The 17,341-nt window shown below is 40.9% G+C and overlaps 1 protein-coding gene across 9 annotated transcripts in view; it reads left to right on the forward strand.

Annotated features, from left to right (window-relative positions):
- Positions 1 to 17,341, forward strand: part of FNDC3A (fibronectin type III domain containing 3A) — a 185,962-nt gene that overhangs the window by 107,475 nt on the left and 61,146 nt on the right. For all 9 annotated transcript variants that reach the window (XM_054014852.1, XM_054014842.1, XM_054014869.1 and 6 more), the window contains 4 exons: positions 975 to 1,051; positions 6,518 to 6,755; positions 10,338 to 10,610; positions 13,452 to 13,510. In XM_054014852.1, coding sequence (XP_053870827.1) covers positions 975 to 1,051; positions 6,518 to 6,755; positions 10,338 to 10,610; positions 13,452 to 13,510 — 647 coding nt within the window. The remainder of the gene's footprint in view (positions 1 to 974; positions 1,052 to 6,517; positions 6,756 to 10,337; positions 10,611 to 13,451; positions 13,511 to 17,341) is intronic.

The following is a 17,341-nucleotide window of genomic DNA, read 5'->3' on the forward strand; positions in this document are numbered from 1 at the left end:
ATTAAAGTTTGCTTTTAACCCATCTTTTCCCATCTGCAACTAAAGACTTTGCTCTTGAAATTAGAGAATTTTTCTTTGCTGTCAAAGTCATGGACTACCAATTGCACAGAAAATAAAACTGAGCTTCTTTGCAGATTAAAACATTTATAGAATTGTATGTTTTCTGTTGAGGATCTTGTATAAAGTTTTCAAATTTGATCAGACACTAAGTTCAGAAATATTTTTGTTGCTCTAGCCCAGTTTTTCACATTCAGGCAGAATTACTTTTATTTTTCTTCAAGCATCTTTGCTTACCAACCATAGGATGGATTAATCTGCTTATACAGATAGTACTTGGCGTTTACTTAGCACCTTGCATTTGCTGATCTGATCACAGTTTACAAGCATTAATGTCCTAAGTCTAAGCATAAGAACACACTCTTTTGGGGCGGAAAAGTATTATCCTGGTTTTACAGATAAAGAATCAAATGCATCCCTTTTGTAACTGCTTTGAAATAGTTGGGAGTTCTGGGTACTCAGCACCTCTGAAAATCAGCCTATGCATTTTACTTTCCCTAAGATTACCCAGGAAGTCTGTTGCAAAGTTGAGAATAGAACACAGACCTCCACACTCCCAATCCTGTGCTTTTGCCTCAAAACCTTCCTCAAATATTTTCCTAGGAAGAATACACATGGATTTCTGTTCCTTTTAATTATTACCTTTGGTGATTATAGCTTTGTGTGTTTAAAAAAAGAAGCTTTATTTCCAGAAAGAGGGAAATATTTGCAGGGAAATAATTTTTCTATGCGCCATATCTGTTGTTCACATGAATTGAGTACCCTTCACTATAATTTTATCTTTACAGCCCATGTGCTCTGCTTATCCATGTTATCTTGTATATTTCTTTGCAGAGATATTGCAATTCAGAATGGACTTAGAACTTTTAAAGCTTGTTAAACCATGCTATACTGAAATACTTCTGTAACCCATTTAGGTCCTGCTCAGGTTCCAATGATGTCCCCAAATGGTTCAGTGCCTCCTATTTATGTGCCTCCTGGATATGCCCCACAGGTATGTCCAAACATCTGATTCATATGGCTTCATATATTCACATTACATTTGCAGTTAAATAAAACATACATAAAATCCTGGGACTAACATAACAATAAGCTGACATGTCTAACCTGGTAACATGACATGGTAAGTTTCAGAATTACAGTGATTTGTACAAGTAAATATGGTGGTGTCCCATAAAGTCCCTTCAGTAGGAGTCGTCTTGTATGCTTTTATGAGCCTCCTTTTTGATGTATGTGTATAATATTTATTTTACTCCCAGTTATTTATATTGTAATAGCATGCGAAGTTCCCAAGCGGGATCAGGGAACCCTTTTGCTAGGCATTGTACAAACATATAGGAAGACGTGGTTCCCTATTCTATTCTACCTTCCAAGACTCCAGTCCTGTACTGAGCTTCATGTTCTTAGATCCCCTTCATCTGTGCAAAGCCCCACACACTTCAGGGGGGCACCATCTGGTTAAGTGTTCTGCCACCAAGGAGCTCCTGGCAGAACTGGAACTTAAATGGACAAGACAGACGAACAATAATGGACAGAGAACATGTAAGACCAAGTGCCAAGTAGCTTTTGGGGATATATTGTCATTTATTATTTGTTTCTACAATGCCTAGCCGAATGGAGAACCAGCCTGGTTGTGGTCTGTAGGCACTACTGCAATACAAATCTTTGATAATTGTCAGTGTATTGTCTTAATTAAAATTTCCCACAAACCATACAATTTTTTCTCTTGCCTCTGTACTGAATCTGCAGCCAACCTTCTCTACCTTTGCTGATCCAATGTGCACAGCCTGTGGTATAGAATAAGGAACGAACAAACAACACAAAATGCAACCCAAAAAACCAAAGCCAGTCAGATGGTGCATACATTAATGAAAGAGTATAAAATTCTGTCCGCCAGCAGAGTGCTTGCATACAGGGCAGAGGCCCACCTACTTTCACTTACTCTCTGCTGGGGAAAGTTTGTGTATAAAGGCTCGTCTACATGGTCATTTAATGTGCAGCAAGTTGGGTGAATGTACAGTGCTCTAACTTGCTGCACCCTAACCTAATTAGCTGTGTGGACTCTGCTACTGCGCACTAAATATACCATAGTCAGAATTGTTAGTGTGCAGTAGCATGATCCGCATGGCAGGCTCACATGCTGTATATTCATACCCTGTCTTGCCACACACTAACTGACAAGCCCTTGGTTGGTTCTTAAATCTTTAATATTAGAATATCGAATCTGGCAGCAAAATGGATTTTGTGGTTTTTAATTGTTTCATTTTGTTTTAGATCATTACAGAAAGGCATGTTTCCTGTTAAAATTCATGTTTTATCATTAGGAAAAATAAAAATCCTGACATCTTTGCTATGAGCTAGTTTCTTCTGTATTTTTTTTTTATTTCAAGTGGGTTACTTAATGCTAAAATGTTATAGAATACATGAAAGGCTAAATAATTTTAGTGAAATTAATATATACTGTTTGCTTCCACTGAGGGCACAGCGCCTCCCAGAACCCAGAGTTATCAAATCCTGGTAAAACATTTATGTTGTAAGAGTTCTGAAATGCTTATTGCTAACAGAACATACCATTGTGTAGTGATTTATACGAAAAGATTCTGTAGCAAATAAAAAAAATTGACAACAAATAGATAACTTGCTGCCAGTGGAAGCAACCAGTACCAAGCTCATAGTTATCCCAAAACAAATAAAGAGATTTTAATTTAGAATTATAGAACTGTAGGACTGGAAGGGACCTCAGTGGGTAATCTAATCCAGTCCCCAGCACTCAAGGCAGGACTACGGAATAACTAGACCATCCCTGACAGGTATTTGTCTAACCTGTTCTTAAAAACCTCCAGTGACACAGATTCCACACCCTCCCTAGGCAGTTGGTTCCAGTGCTTAACCACCTTGACAAAAAGTGTTTTCCAGTGTCCAATCTAAACCGCCCTTGCTGCGATTTAAGCCCATTGCTTCTTGTCCTATCCTCAGAGAACAATTAAACAACAAGTAAACAACAATTAAAGAGAACAATTTTTCACCCTCCTCCTTGTAATAATCTTTTATGTACTTGAAAATTATCATGTTCCCCCTCAGTCTTCTCTTCTCCAGACTAAAAAAAAACCCAATTTTTTCAATCTTTCCTCATAGGCCATGTTTTCTAGACCTTTAATCATTTTTCTTGCTCTCCTCTGGACTTTCTCCAATTTGTCCACATCTTTCCTGAAATGTGGCACCCAGAACTGGACACAATACTCCAGTTGAGGCCTAATCAGCATGGAGTAGAGCAGAAGAATTCCTTCTCTTGTCTTGCTTACAACAGTCCTGCTAATACATCCCGAGATGATGTTTTCTTTTTGTGCAACAGTGTTACACTGTTAACTCATATGTAGCTTGTGATCCACTATGACCCCCAGATCCCCTTCTGCAGTACTCCTTCCTAGGCAGTCATTTCCCATTTTGTATTTGTGTAATTGTCTCCTGATACTTAACATTAAAAAGAAAAGAAAAAAACCCTGAAAGTGCCCTGCAAATGTGTATATATTAAGAAAAGTTGAACACCTGCAGAAATATGTGCTGAATGACCAAAACCACCAGGCTAGGAAGGCTATTCAACATATCTATCATTTATGTATCATTTTAGTTTAGGTCTCTTTATGCCTGGATTTGCCCCAGCTACTGAATTTGGTGATTTCACACCATACTTTTTGCTGCTGGAGATTAGAGCCAACATATCGGATAAGACATGTCTTGGTTTTCACACATTGTATACAACTAATAAGTGTTTCAGAAAACGTGATATACTGTTTAAAAAAAACAGGGCTTGCTTTACCCCCAATATCGTGGGAGTGAAATTCATTCTGTGAAGAGAGTGAAATTACACTTTTAGTTACTGTGTGTGGGCCTGCCTGTTCTATAGAGGTAAGTCTGTCTACATTCATTGATCTGTAGTGGATCTCCCAATGATGATGATAACTTTGCACAAAGATAGAGAGTATGGGCCTTATGCCAGAATTAAATGTTTAGCTTGTAAGGTTATTGTTGCATTCAGCATCCCTCAGTGCTGGGGGTGGAAAAATCATACTTGGCCACTTTTTTTTGTTTGTTTGTTTTGTACATGTGCAGTTATCTGATTTGCACACACAATTGCAGGTAATGTTTAAGTGAGACACACAATTGTGCATGTAAATTATTTGAAACTCTAACTTTTAATTATTGGACTTTCAGAACCTAATGTCATGAATGGGGCAGTTACCCAGGAGGACAGCATTATATTGGTTTGCGCTTTGTTTACTGTCAGATCATATTTGGCATTTTTTTAAAGCCCTAAGGGCAAGAAACATTATTTTAATGAAATTTTGCTTTCTACAGAATTTGAAGCTGTTATTGGGCTGGATAAATACCTTAAACAGGCTAGATCCAACCTCCAGGCTGGGTGTTTGACAACACTGCCATCTAGGTTGTCTCCATTTTCCAGCAGATTATATGTTAAGTAATATTTGCTGTAGAAACTGTGCTGGGGCATCATGGAGAATAGGAGCTGGCACAGGTCCAGGTGTGGCAGAACCTGAAAAGTGAGATTTTAATAAATTATGCTGTGCTGAATACCTTCCGTAGCCTTATGATTTGCTGCATTTTGCAGTTTAACTTTTAAATATATATGTGCATACACACTTGAAGTTCACCTTTAATTTAAAGGTCTTCATTTAAATCCATTGCCTTATCCTTCACTTACTCAGACATGCTGAGATACCACAGGAGTCTGTGAACTAGGCATAATCGTACACACCGTGTGTGCCTCAATAACTAAGCGCAGCAGGGAAGAGTAAGGACGAAGTGATATCTTTAATTCTTTTTTTTCAGTTTGTCAGACTCCAAATGTTGCTGTAATATGTAGTATAATTTTTATATGTAAGGCCTGGTCTACACTGGGGGGGGGCGGGGGATCAATCTAAGTTAATCAACTTCAGCTATGTGAATAACGTAGCTAAAGTCGACGTACTTAGATCTACTCAACGCGGTGTCTTCACTGCGGTGAGTCAACAGCTGACAGTTCCCCGCTGACTCCGCCTGCACCTCTTGTTCCGGTGGAGTACCGGAGTCGACGGGAGAGCGCTCAGTGGTCAATTTATCACGTCTAGACTAGACACGATAAATCAACCCCTGCTGGATCGATCACTGCCCATTGATCCTGCGGGTAATGTAGACAAGCCTTAGAAAGCATAACCCGTATGACTATCCTTGCTACAAACATGAGGGACTTAAAAAAATAATTAAAATTATACATCTTTATGTTTGGGGAATTAAACTGGCCAACTCTAATTATAGTTGCCTATACTGTTGTTGTTATATTCGAATTGCAAGGATAGGACTTCTTCAGTTTTGGTAGCTTTGAGGAATGTTGTTTTCTTTTACAGCAAGGGACAGTTTCAAAGTACCAAATCCTTTGGAAAGTCACATGGTATTTATTTTAAAGCTAAGTTATGACTAAAAAATTAATCTTAAATTCAAGATAAGTATTTCTGTAATTGATCAATCCAACCTAAAATAGATTTTAACAACTTCTTTATCTTAATTGTTGTGTATTCCTGTTCCCACACCTACATCGCAGTAGGTGGTCCTCTCACCAAACATCATTGCAACTAACAATATATTCCAAGTGGTCTGTCCCCTATTTTAGGAAGCTATTTAGGATATTACAGTGGGCACATAGGTTTTCCTTTTTTTCTGAATGGCTATTTCCTCCCTCCTCCCCCCATTTTACATCTATCGCACCCTGTTACATATCTACTACAAATTCATCAGCATGCAAACCTGCCAGGTGAGAGGCTTGGCAACTTCCTCTGAGGTATTCTATAACACTTGTTATTGGGCTCTTGAAGTCAGTGTAATTTTTTTTTTCTTTTTGGCACTCCAGAGGCTGTTACTGCCCCCACAATACTTCCAGCTATGGTTACTCCAAGCCAGATCCCCTTTTAGGTAGTAGGTTGTACTACCAACTGAATCATATTTAGTTTTCCACTTTTTTTTTAAATGGATTAACTACAGTGGTGAACCTCAAAATGGCCTGTATAAGAACTGTTTATAAAATTTTTGTTACGCACAGCTTTCATTTTAAGGGGGGTGGGGAGTATTTTCTCCCCATTATTTTCCCATCCAGAAATCAGTTGCAGTTTTACACTTTCCTACAAGAAACCCTCTGAAACATACTACTAAGTATCCCTCATTTTCCTCTCCCATATTCTTTTTTTTGGTCTTATCATCTCCATTTTGTTCTACTTATACCATTGAAGATTCTTTTGCTCTTATATTCAAAATGAAACATTCTCTTTTAAAAAGATTTATTGATTTGTTATCTTTCAGACTGCATAGTTCCAGACTCCATTTCCTCTTTGTGGCATATATTTGTAATAGCTGTTTGCTATCTAAGAAGCAGTCCTTTACCTGATCAATGTTTTGTTCTCTTGGCTTACAGGTTATTGAAGATAATGGTGTTCGAAGGGTTGTGGTGGTTCCCCAGGCTCCAGAATTTCACCCTGGCAGTCATGCAGTAATACATCGGCCTCCGCATCATCCGTTGCCTGGTTTCATTCCTCTTCAAGCCATGATGCCCCCTCCACCACGACATATATACTCAACAGTGACTGGAGCAGGTGATATGGCTTCACAGTATATACCACAGTATCACACTTCACAGGTATATGGAGATCTGGGTAAGTAAATTATCGAAGAGTTACATATCCTATCAAAGCAATGTGTTCGTGTTCTTCTGGCATCTCCAGTCCATTCAGTATTCTTCTATTGTGTAACTGTTAGCTTTAAAGCAGTACTATAGCCTAAAGTAGAGCTATTAGCTAGAATCCTGCAGTACAAATAAAGACAGTATCAGGGAACCATATAAGTTTTTATTAAAGTACATTAAGTATTTTATTTCAGAAAATTGTCTGATATCCCAATCTAAGCAGAATTAGGCCTGGTGAGTTATAGAAGGGAGCCTCATACACTGGAAAAGGCAAGGCGCTGTATGATGTAATTTTAGTGATTCAGTGAGTGTCACTCTTTCCTCTGACTCAGTATTTAAATCCATTGCCTCAGCATTATAGGTAGGCCCTTTGTTCTCTATGGGACACTGGATCCAAATTCTGTGAATTTCTACCACATAAGCAGTGTCGAAATCTGTGACGTTGAAATTTCCATGGTTACTTCAAGTAAATTCAAAACCAGAGCATCTGTTTTGAATTAAATATGTGAAAAATAAAACAGTACATTATTCCTTGTTTATTTTTATACTAAATTCAATATATACCTGAGTTTTTGAATGTTTTTAAATTTTGCGCTGTTCCAGTATTTATGGTTCTTAGCAAAGTTGCACATTTTTGTATTAACAGCAGCAAACTGCATTCCAGAAGATGTCAGGAGTGGTATCTGCAGGTTTTGACTGCTGGGTGTGGGGTTGTTAGAGTTTTGCTTCCTGGGATCCAGTGTGGAATGTGGCTTGGGTTTTTGGCAGCCAGGAGCTAGCAGAGGCTTAGGCACTGAGAAGATGGCGGTGGGAAATAGGAAAGGAAGAGTTTTCATTTTCTCTTTCCTTCCCCTTCTGTGCAGAAGCAAAAGTGACTTGGAATTTGGGGGAGAGCTTGAACTCCTAGGTTATCACCCCAGTAATCTGATCACCCAATTGGCCGCTTCTCAAATATCCACCAATGCATCAACAACCATAAATAAGCACATTAGCAGGATTTTTCTACTAAAATGATTGGTAATAAACTGGTTAATAAAGTTGAGATTCAAAATGTAATCAATACACTTCAAAGCCAACTCTCAGTTGCAATGAATGAGTTTGCACTCTTCGGGTCTGCTCTTTCGGGCTGTTTTCAGGCTCTGGAGGATAGTATTTCATTGCCCAATAATGGCTCAAAATTTATTTCTGTAAATAAAATATTAGGCCTTGACTACACTAAAAACTTATACTGATTAAACTAAATCGGTTTCTAAAGCATTTTAGTTAAATTAGTACAACTCTCCCTCCCATCCCCACCCCTCGTGTTCACAATCTTATTCTGGTTTAAAAGTGTCTTATGTTGGATTTAGCTTCAGTTGATTCCCCACCAGCTTATACTAAATCCAATATAAGACTCTTTTTAAAATAAAACAAGAGTGTCTACACAAGTGGTTTGTACCCATTTAACTAAGTCTATTTAGAAACCAATTTAAACAACTAAAACTTTCTCATCTATTTAAGGCCTTTAATTCTGCTGCACAGTTCTATGGTAAGGAATTGATTCTGCAGCCAATTCCATGACCGCGGAATTGTAGAACATATGTAGCTCTGATCATAATTGGTTTACTTATTATATGTAGATTATTTCACACAGTAGAAAGATACAGTTCATGGCAGTCATTTATATATTTTTAACTAAGCTAGCATTCCACCCACAGATTGTTCTGAATAAAGTGGTAAATATTGAAAGAAAATATCTCTCCATTTTAAAATGTTCAGACTAGAACAGGCGCTAGCTCTTGTTTTTTCTTCATATTTGAGAATTGAATTAATATTTATATTTGTAAGTGCGCTTCACAGTTATTTTTTCAGATTATGTGCAACGATATGGTACATCGACACAAGCTAAGATGCTGGTGTGTTACTTCTGCCCATTTAAAACGTTAGTGATAAATCAAAATATCCAGAAGGTTTATTCCCTCATAGTTAGATTGTTTATGTATATTGTAATGAGCATTATTATAAGTATTGTGTGTATACATATATATGTCATGTATATCATACAAAGAATACATTTAAAAAAGCTTTTTCACTTTAAGTAATCTGTCTTAATAAAATGTCTTTGCTACCAAAAGTTGATAAGTCAACCATCTCGTCCATCTGATACCTGTCTTCCCATTTCTAAACTTTTCATCTAAATGCAACCAGTGCATAAATTGAGAAAGTAAAGTGACAGATTGTTCACCCTGAGAGGAATCTCCTTTTCCCACAAGTATAACAAACACCAGCTGTTTCCTTTACTAATGACAGATAGGATTACACTGAGAAAACAGAGCTGGTGCTGTGGTGTGTACCTTTTAAAAGGCTGCACTGTGTAATTAAAGCACTTCTGTATGTGATGTTAAAAAAGAATGAAAATGTTAGCGCTGGGAAAGGAAGTAGAATCTTTAATACAAAATTTGACAAGAATGAACAGTTCTTTCGTGTTATTGGTCATTATTTGTCCAAAACCATGTTCTGTTTGGGTGGTTGGGCTTTTTTGGTGAAGTCACAGCTGTACACCAGTTCGCCGCTGTTCACTGTTTTGACCGCCTCATCAAACAGATTAGGAGAATAGCTTTGCCCATGATATTATAAATATATAGAAATCTACTGTTAATTTTTAAACAGAGATTAATAGTGTGCTGAGCATGGCTGGCTATACTAGCTTCATTCCATTAGTATCCTTCAGCTGCTGGGAGTTTTTTCTACTGGTCTCTGTTGGTTTCTGCTGAAAGACCATTAGAATAGTAATTCATTATTCTGTTCCAAAACTTAGTTGCCAGTTGCAGCCAGTAGGAGATAGATGAACATTTTTGACTGGAACCTCCATTAGGGTACAGTGTCTATGCCCTGCTGTGGCTTATTGCTATAGTAAAATGCTCTCTAGTCCCAATTCAACAAAGTCAATTCTTCAGTTTGCTTTGCTGAATGACTGTGGTCTGCTTAATCAGGGCTTAAGTGCTGATTCATTTTGTTTGCTCAATATGTGGTGTTTCAGCTGCCCTGAAATGAGATCTTCAAACACTGAGGTAAGTGAATTTATAAGAGTTGTATGGTTTCACTGTGGTTTCTCCATTTTCTGTTTTAATACTTCTTTACAGCACTCTATTAATAAATCAGAATAGGTATTACTATGTCTGTTGCACCAACAGGATCTTATTGAGACTACTTGGCCTCTAATTCATTGGTGGAGGGAGACAGATGTCATATTGGCAAGCACTAATTTTTCCACATAGGTGCAGAATTTAATAGTATCAAACAGGGCAAAGCAGAATTTGGAATATTTAAGATCTCTTGTATTAACTAAAACAGGAAGAAGGGTTACATTTTTATCCTTAACTGTTGCATATAATTTTTTTTTAACATGTGATTGAAATGCTAAGTAGGTAAACTTTTATGCTAATTAGGTTCACAATGAGAAAAGAGCAGATGTAATTTCAAGATATATATGGAGTCTCTTCAAATGAAACTGTAAATATATTTTATACATTATGATATATTCTGAGCATTTCATGTTTTTGCTTTAATTTAGATGCTCTCTCTACCCATGGAAGGTCCAACTTTAGAGACGAAAGGTCTAGTAAAACATACGAACGTTTACAGAAAAAATTAAAAGATCGGCATGGAACACAGAAAGATAAATTGAACAGTCCGCCACCATCACCTCAGAAATGTCCTTCTCCCACAAATGAACATAATGGACTTGTGAAAGGACAGGACGCAAGTAGTGTTAGCACAGGATCTACAAAGAGCAAGTCTTCAGGGAAAGGAAAAAGTAATTCTCAAGTGGATACAGAAGTAGAAGGTAAGTGTTAGCCTCCCGCCTCCAACCTCATCATCAGACGCAAGCTCCCCATAGACCAGGACACACCAGCTCAAAGCAGCACCATACCCTGCCCGAACAGATGCAAAACCTGCAGACATATCACCACTGCTACAATGATCAATACCAACACAGCACACCTTTCAAGATCCACGGGTTCTATTCACGCCTGTCACAACATGTTAGAGAGACAAGGTGGGTGAGGTAATATCTTTTATTAGACTAACTTTTGTGGGTGAGAGAGACAAGCTTTTCAGAAGTTGCTCCAATAAAACATATTGCTTCACCCACCTTGTCTCTCTAATGTCCTGGGACTGACACAGCTACAACTACACTGCATTTCACAACATGTGATATACCTCATCTAATGTATCGAATGCCTAACAACAACTTTGTGGGTGAAACCAGACAATCACTGCTCTTTCAAATGAACTCACACAGAAAAATGATAAAAGGCAAAAACACCCTGTCACCCCTATAAGCAAACACTTTTGACAAAGTTTTCACTGCACATCTGATCACTCAGTCCTCTTCCTCAAAGAAAACTGGCACAACAACTTCAAAAGACAAGCCTGGGAACTTTAATTCATACCTCTGCTGGATGCTAAAAACCATGGATTTAACAGAGACGCTGGTTTTATAGCTCATTACAACGTTGCACCCATATCTAGTTAGGATGTCCTCAATATTTGCTAGTGCAGCACTGAGCCAGTGAAGAAAGAAAGCGGTCATGCTGCTGCACAGGAGAGGGCATCCCCTCATCATCACTTGTCAGGGGCCAAACCAGTTGCTAACCTGCTCCCTGACTAACTTTGCTGCTAGGCAGCCAATTAGCCCAACTGCACTGCCTTGGAACTGACAGAGTAGCCACAGCACCTGATTGGCTGATGATTTAGCAGCCGTCTTTTAAGCTTAGCACCCACAGCAGATCAGCAGCTGTTCAACACATACCACGCTGACAGCTGCGCTTGCCCTGCTCCTGTTTCCAGTCCTTGCTCCAGCCATTCATTCCAGTCCCTGCTCCTGCCTGGTTCTCATCCTGCTCCAGCCTTGTTTTCAAACCTGCTCCTGATCTACCTATTGTCCGCTCTCAAGCCAGCCCTTGTTCTACTCCAGCTTTGGGCTTCAATCCTCAACTCAGCCTCTGGCTTACGATTCTGGTTTACCCTCTGGCTCTGGCATTCTGCTGCTCTCCCTCTAGTACTTACCCTGGGCTAGTTCCTGAACTGTGTCCCTGCCCCCAACCCAGCTCTAACCAGTATGCTGAACTGTTGTCTCAACGTCTAGGGCTCACCACCCACAGCTTGACTGGCTACATCACTTCTGTGTTCTCCCTACTGGAAGGGGCAGGGTTGTTGCTGGGGCTGATCTGTTACTATATGACTGTTGCTTGATTGCCTATTTTCACTGTGTGTGAATAGTATTGCCCTTTATGTACACTATGTTGCAGCTTTTTAGTAAACTTAAAAACAAAATAGCATATTAGTAAGAATAGACTTCTTAGCTGTCAATAGTCTATGTGGAATACTAAGAAAAATGCAATTCTCACCCTTTTACTGAGAGATGTCGAGCAGTTTTATTTGGAAGGTTACAAAATAAATCAGTGAAGCATTTTACAATGCAGTTATAAACCTTAAATATGTGCTGTGTATTTAAAGTAGCCAAACTTTTTAGAGTAAGAAAACAGAGACTGTTCAAATTTTGGCTTGATTTTACCTTTGTTGTTTTAATTTGCACATCATGTCATTTCATCATACACACTTTTAATACACATCATACCTCTGTTGTACATGTATATATAATAGATGTTTCTCTTTGAGGCAGCATCCAAAATTTTATTGTCTAACAATTGAGAATCTTAACAGTAAAGGTATTTCTGTGTAATCACTTATAAACTGTAATTGCTATTTTTCTCCTAATAGCATTGCACCTCTGTGTACCAAAATTTTTTCTTTCTACTTTAATCTTCGCTTCTTTCCTTCTCTTTTTGGTTTTAATGTTCACAGTTGCGCTTGTTTATCATTGATTCAAATGCAATTATTATGAAGTTTGGTTTTACTCTGATATGACTAAAAATCATAAAAAAAATACACATACACAGCAAGCCTTCTTTGCAAATCTACTTTATTTCAGTGGATTTTATGTCAAATTTAAAGTTGATTTAAAAAGATGAAACACTTTATAATGTCACTAGAATTGCAGTAACAAGGGCATAACAGGTCACAGATATTTTTAATCAACTTTTTAACAAGAAAAATCTTATGAATATAAAATAGTGAATTGACTTGATCTCACTTTCTGGTGGGAGATTTAGCAAGTCGGGAGGATTCACTTGAAATTTGCTCATTTTTAAAACAACAAATGAAGGAAAAATACCCTACAACTCCCATCTAACCGCTAATCTACCTAAGCAAGGTTAGATCAGTTCACTCAGTAGTACATGTGAGAAAACGTATGAAGTATCTTAAATAAGTGTTTAGTTAGTGTAAACACTTTTTTTAATATATTACGAAAAAATAGGGTAGGTAACTGAGATATCTAAGATGTCTTCTAAGCCCTCCAAAGCAGTGGGTTATTTAAACTCAAATAAATATATTTTTAGGAGATGGTCATGCCTCTATAATCTATGAAATGTATATGGCCCCCTTGTTTAGGTACTCTTATTTCAGTTTTAGAGTGCCTTATATCAATGTAGCTTAAGTTGATAAGAAGTTCCACTTGCACACATCTAAATGTGTGTGTATTGTCTAGATTTAAAAAGATGCTTTATTGTAAAAATGTTAAACAGTTATTCATGGACTTTTGTTTGTTTTGCTTTTTAAGAAAAGGATGAAGAAACGAAAGCACTCGAAGCACTTCTTTCGAATATTACCAAGCCAGTGGTAAGTAAATGCTACTTTCCACAAAATCAGAATTGAGCTATTCATGTTTTACCCTGTAGTGACACTTGGTTTTTTGTTGTCCAGGTCTGGACGACCTTTAGATAGCAACAATAACGAAAAATCACCAGACTGAGGGATCTTCAGTCACTGAAGTTCAAATTACTTAAAGTGGTCATTTCATAAATTTTAGAGAAACTGACTTTTTAAGACTTACCTAGCTGAATTCTTTTCTTGCTCGCCCTGATACAGTCCCAGTGTAATTAAGAAGAGAATTTCGCCCACTGTAAACTTGTCAAGGTTAAAATCATTCAGAGACACACAGAATCCCGTTATTTTGTTGTTTCTGTTCTGTGTATGTAGCATTAATGCAGCTGGCGCAATAACTATACAGGTAAAACTCTCTCTTATAATAGGCAGTTTATCATTAAAGGAAGCAGGGAAATGTTTGTTAACATTCAAAATCAGTTTCAGAAGTAAACATTTTCAGTAAATTTTCAAATAATTGTTCAGTATATTACAAGCAGAAATTTGCTAATTCAGTACTTCGGCAGGTGTATGTGGATCGCTGAGGGGAATAGTCTTTGTAGTTTGAAGTGCTATCAGTATGCTGGTTGAGCTGCAGCTTTACTACCTCTTCTTTTAATTTAAGTTGAATGGCATGATGTCCATTTTCCCAATTCCTGGGTAAAAATAGGGCCTTGGATGTGGAAAATCGACTAATTTACTATGCAGTGAAAAAAGTGAGACTCACCCTGAATAAAGTACTGTCAAATGCACAAAGTAAACAAACGGGGAAAAAATTTTTTTTAGTCTGTAACTGCATGTTCACCTGCAGACCTGTATTTGCTGAGTTCCATAAGGATCAGTTCTTTCTCAGTTCCTATTCAACATCAAAGTGAAGCCATTAGCAGAACTACTGAGAGCTAATGAGCTCATATGCTAACACTATGCAGATGAGAGCTCTTTGTATCCTTCAAAACATATGGCAAAACCATTTCCATCATCCTAGCCCAATGCTTGACAAGGATCCGCTCATACATGAAGAAAAGCTGGGTTAAGTTAAACCTGTTCGACACAGAGATGCTTCTGGTTGATAGAGTGCAATGGTCCTCACTCAAGGATTGGTCATAAAGCATGGCCTAGTGGTCAGGGACACAACCCATGAACAGTAGGGGAGTTGTTGTTAGGGGAGCCAAGGCCCTTCCACTCCACCAGGCTCCGCCCTAGAGTCCTTTGGGGCTACCAGTGGTCTGGCAACTGAGGCTGCTTAAGGCTGCTTTCCCTGGGCCACTTCCTATCTCCCCCACCTGAGGCCAGCTCAGTCCAAGGCTTTCCCCTGCTGGGATAGTCCAAACTAGGGATGTAAATAATGTGTAAAAACAGTAACCGTGTAACCGATTAAAATTCTTTCAGTTACATGGTTAAACATTTACCCAGGGAACGAGGGTTGCGGGGGGTGATGCTTCACCCCCATGTTTTACGAGGGGCTCTGCTATTGTCCCGCATCCGGGGATCCCCTCTGCTGCCCCCATGCCCGGGGCTCTGCTGCTGCCCATGCCCAGCATCCCGTGCACCCAGCATCTAGAGTCCTGGGTCCCAGCTGTCCCAGCTGCTGGCCCCACACCCGGGGGATCCGTGCTGCCGCTGCGTCCATGGCTCTGCTGCTGCCCATGCCTGGTATCCCAGCTGCTTCCCCATGCCTGGGGTCCTGGCTGCTGCCGCCCAGTGCACCCAGGGTCCCGTCTGCCAGCGCTTTACCTAGGAGGTGGGGTCAGAGTTCATGGAATCGCAGACTGAAGCACTGTTCTGCCAAACACTGGATCGTCCCTGGCGTGTTGGGTGATAGAGAAATGAGAAGTGAAGGTGTGAACCAAGGACCACGTTGTTGCACTGCATATCTCCTGGATCAGGACCTGGGCCAGAAAGGCTGCGGAGGACGCCTGAGATCTGGTGGAGTGCGCTGTCAGAGCGGGGGCAGGGACCTTTGCCAGGTCATAACATGCCCGGATACAGGATGTGATCCACGATGATATCCTTTGTGTGGACACCAGGAGGCCCTTCATCCTGTCTGCCACCGCAACAAACAGCTGGTTCGATTTGCGGAACAGCTTAGTTGGTTCAGTATAAAAGGCCAGTGCACACCGCATGTCCAGGGAATGGAACGTCTGCTCCCAGGGATGACGGGTGACAGCAGAGCCTGAGGTGTGGGGCCAGCAGCCGGGACCCCAGGCACGGGGCACACATTCGATGGCAAGGCTACACCCAACCCTGACATAGCACAAAGGCTGGGCCTGCCCCAGAAACACCCCAGCACCCTGTTCCTCCGCATTGGGCACACCGTGAGAGGGATAGAGTCTCACACGCACGTACAGCCCTGTTCCCCCAAGCCGGTGATTTAAGTCTCCCCCAAACTGACTCACCCACTTAGGACTGCTGCCCGGGACGGTGAGCAAGGAGGGGTGCAGGTCCCCTCTTGCAGCTTCCCTTCACCTCACCATCAGAATCACAAATTCTGTGGGGAAAAATATAATTCTTCTTCAAGTGACTGTTCACATCCATTCCAATCAGGTGTGTGCGCGTCGCGTGCATGGACGTTGGAAACTTCTTCCCTTAGCAGCTTCCGTCAGGACGGCAGGGGAGCCCCCTAGAGTGGCGCCCTTATGGCACTGTATATATTACCCTGCCAGCCCGACCCCCTTTCAGTTCCTTCTTACCGTCCATGGCGGCGTTGGAATGTTCTCTCTCTCTCACTTGCGAGTGATCCCTTAGCCTTTCACTCTTCTAGTTAGAGTTGTTCTTAGATAGTTATCAGCTGGTTAAATACCATTATATTCAGGTGTCTGGAAGCTAGTTCCAGCACCAGCCTTGGGCTGCGGGGCATGCCGCAAGCCCAGGGTTTCAAAGCTTGCGCCACATGCTGCAAGTCTATGCCTAACAGCGACCCCCACGACTCCTGTCTCTGGTGTCTGGGAGAGTCTCATCAGGCAGAGCGCTGCAAAATCTGTAAGGCCTTCAAGACACTCACTAAGAAAGAAAGAAACTTTCACCTTAAGCAGTTGCTCATGGAGGCCGCGTTACAACCACCGGCCCCTGACCAACCAGCACTGGCCCCAGCTTCCTCGGTGCGAAGTGCCCCGGCATTTGTGTGTGACCCGGCACTGCCCAGGCACCGAGACGGGACGACCAACCTCAGCACCGGTCGACCTCTCCTGCACCGACTAAGCGTCACAAGAAAGGGGAAAGAGGGCGCTCTCCCCAAATAGCTACTAGCCACTCAAAGAAGCTCCCGGCATGCAAAGACAGATTGCAGGCCTGAGCCAAGAACTGGCACCGGTGCCACAGGCCCTGTTGAGTCCAGTACCCAGCGGATTCAGTGCCAACAAATGTCTGGAGGAGATCCTCGAACACCCCTCCATGCCCAACACTTTCGAGGCAGCGAAAGACCTCATTGAGTTGTTGGCGCCAAATCCCCTCCCGTGCAGGAAGAAGCCCAAGAGGGTGCCGTCCAGAGGGAAGCCGGCAATGGTGCGACGCTCGTGGTCACTGTCTCGGTACCACTCCCGTTCAAGCTCGGCGTCCTGTTATTCCCCAGCACCCGCGACCCACCGCTAGGTTACGGCACTGGAAGCGAACCCACCAGTGGTGCCCGTGGCGACTGCATGCTAGTCCACAACGCCATTGGTCGCCCGGCACCAGAGTGCGGCACCAACAACCTCACCAGCATCGAGTGAGAGGCACCGGTCCCAGTCCCGAGACTCCCGGTACCGTTCGAGGTCCCGGTCAGCCATACACCGCTCCCCAGCTCCGCGGCACTCTGCGGCCACTCAACAT

The sequence above is a fragment of the Malaclemys terrapin genome, chromosome 1, assembly GCF_027887155.1.
Source record: "Malaclemys terrapin pileata isolate rMalTer1 chromosome 1, rMalTer1.hap1, whole genome shotgun sequence".
Lineage (NCBI taxonomy): Eukaryota > Metazoa > Chordata > Testudines > Emydidae > Malaclemys > Malaclemys terrapin.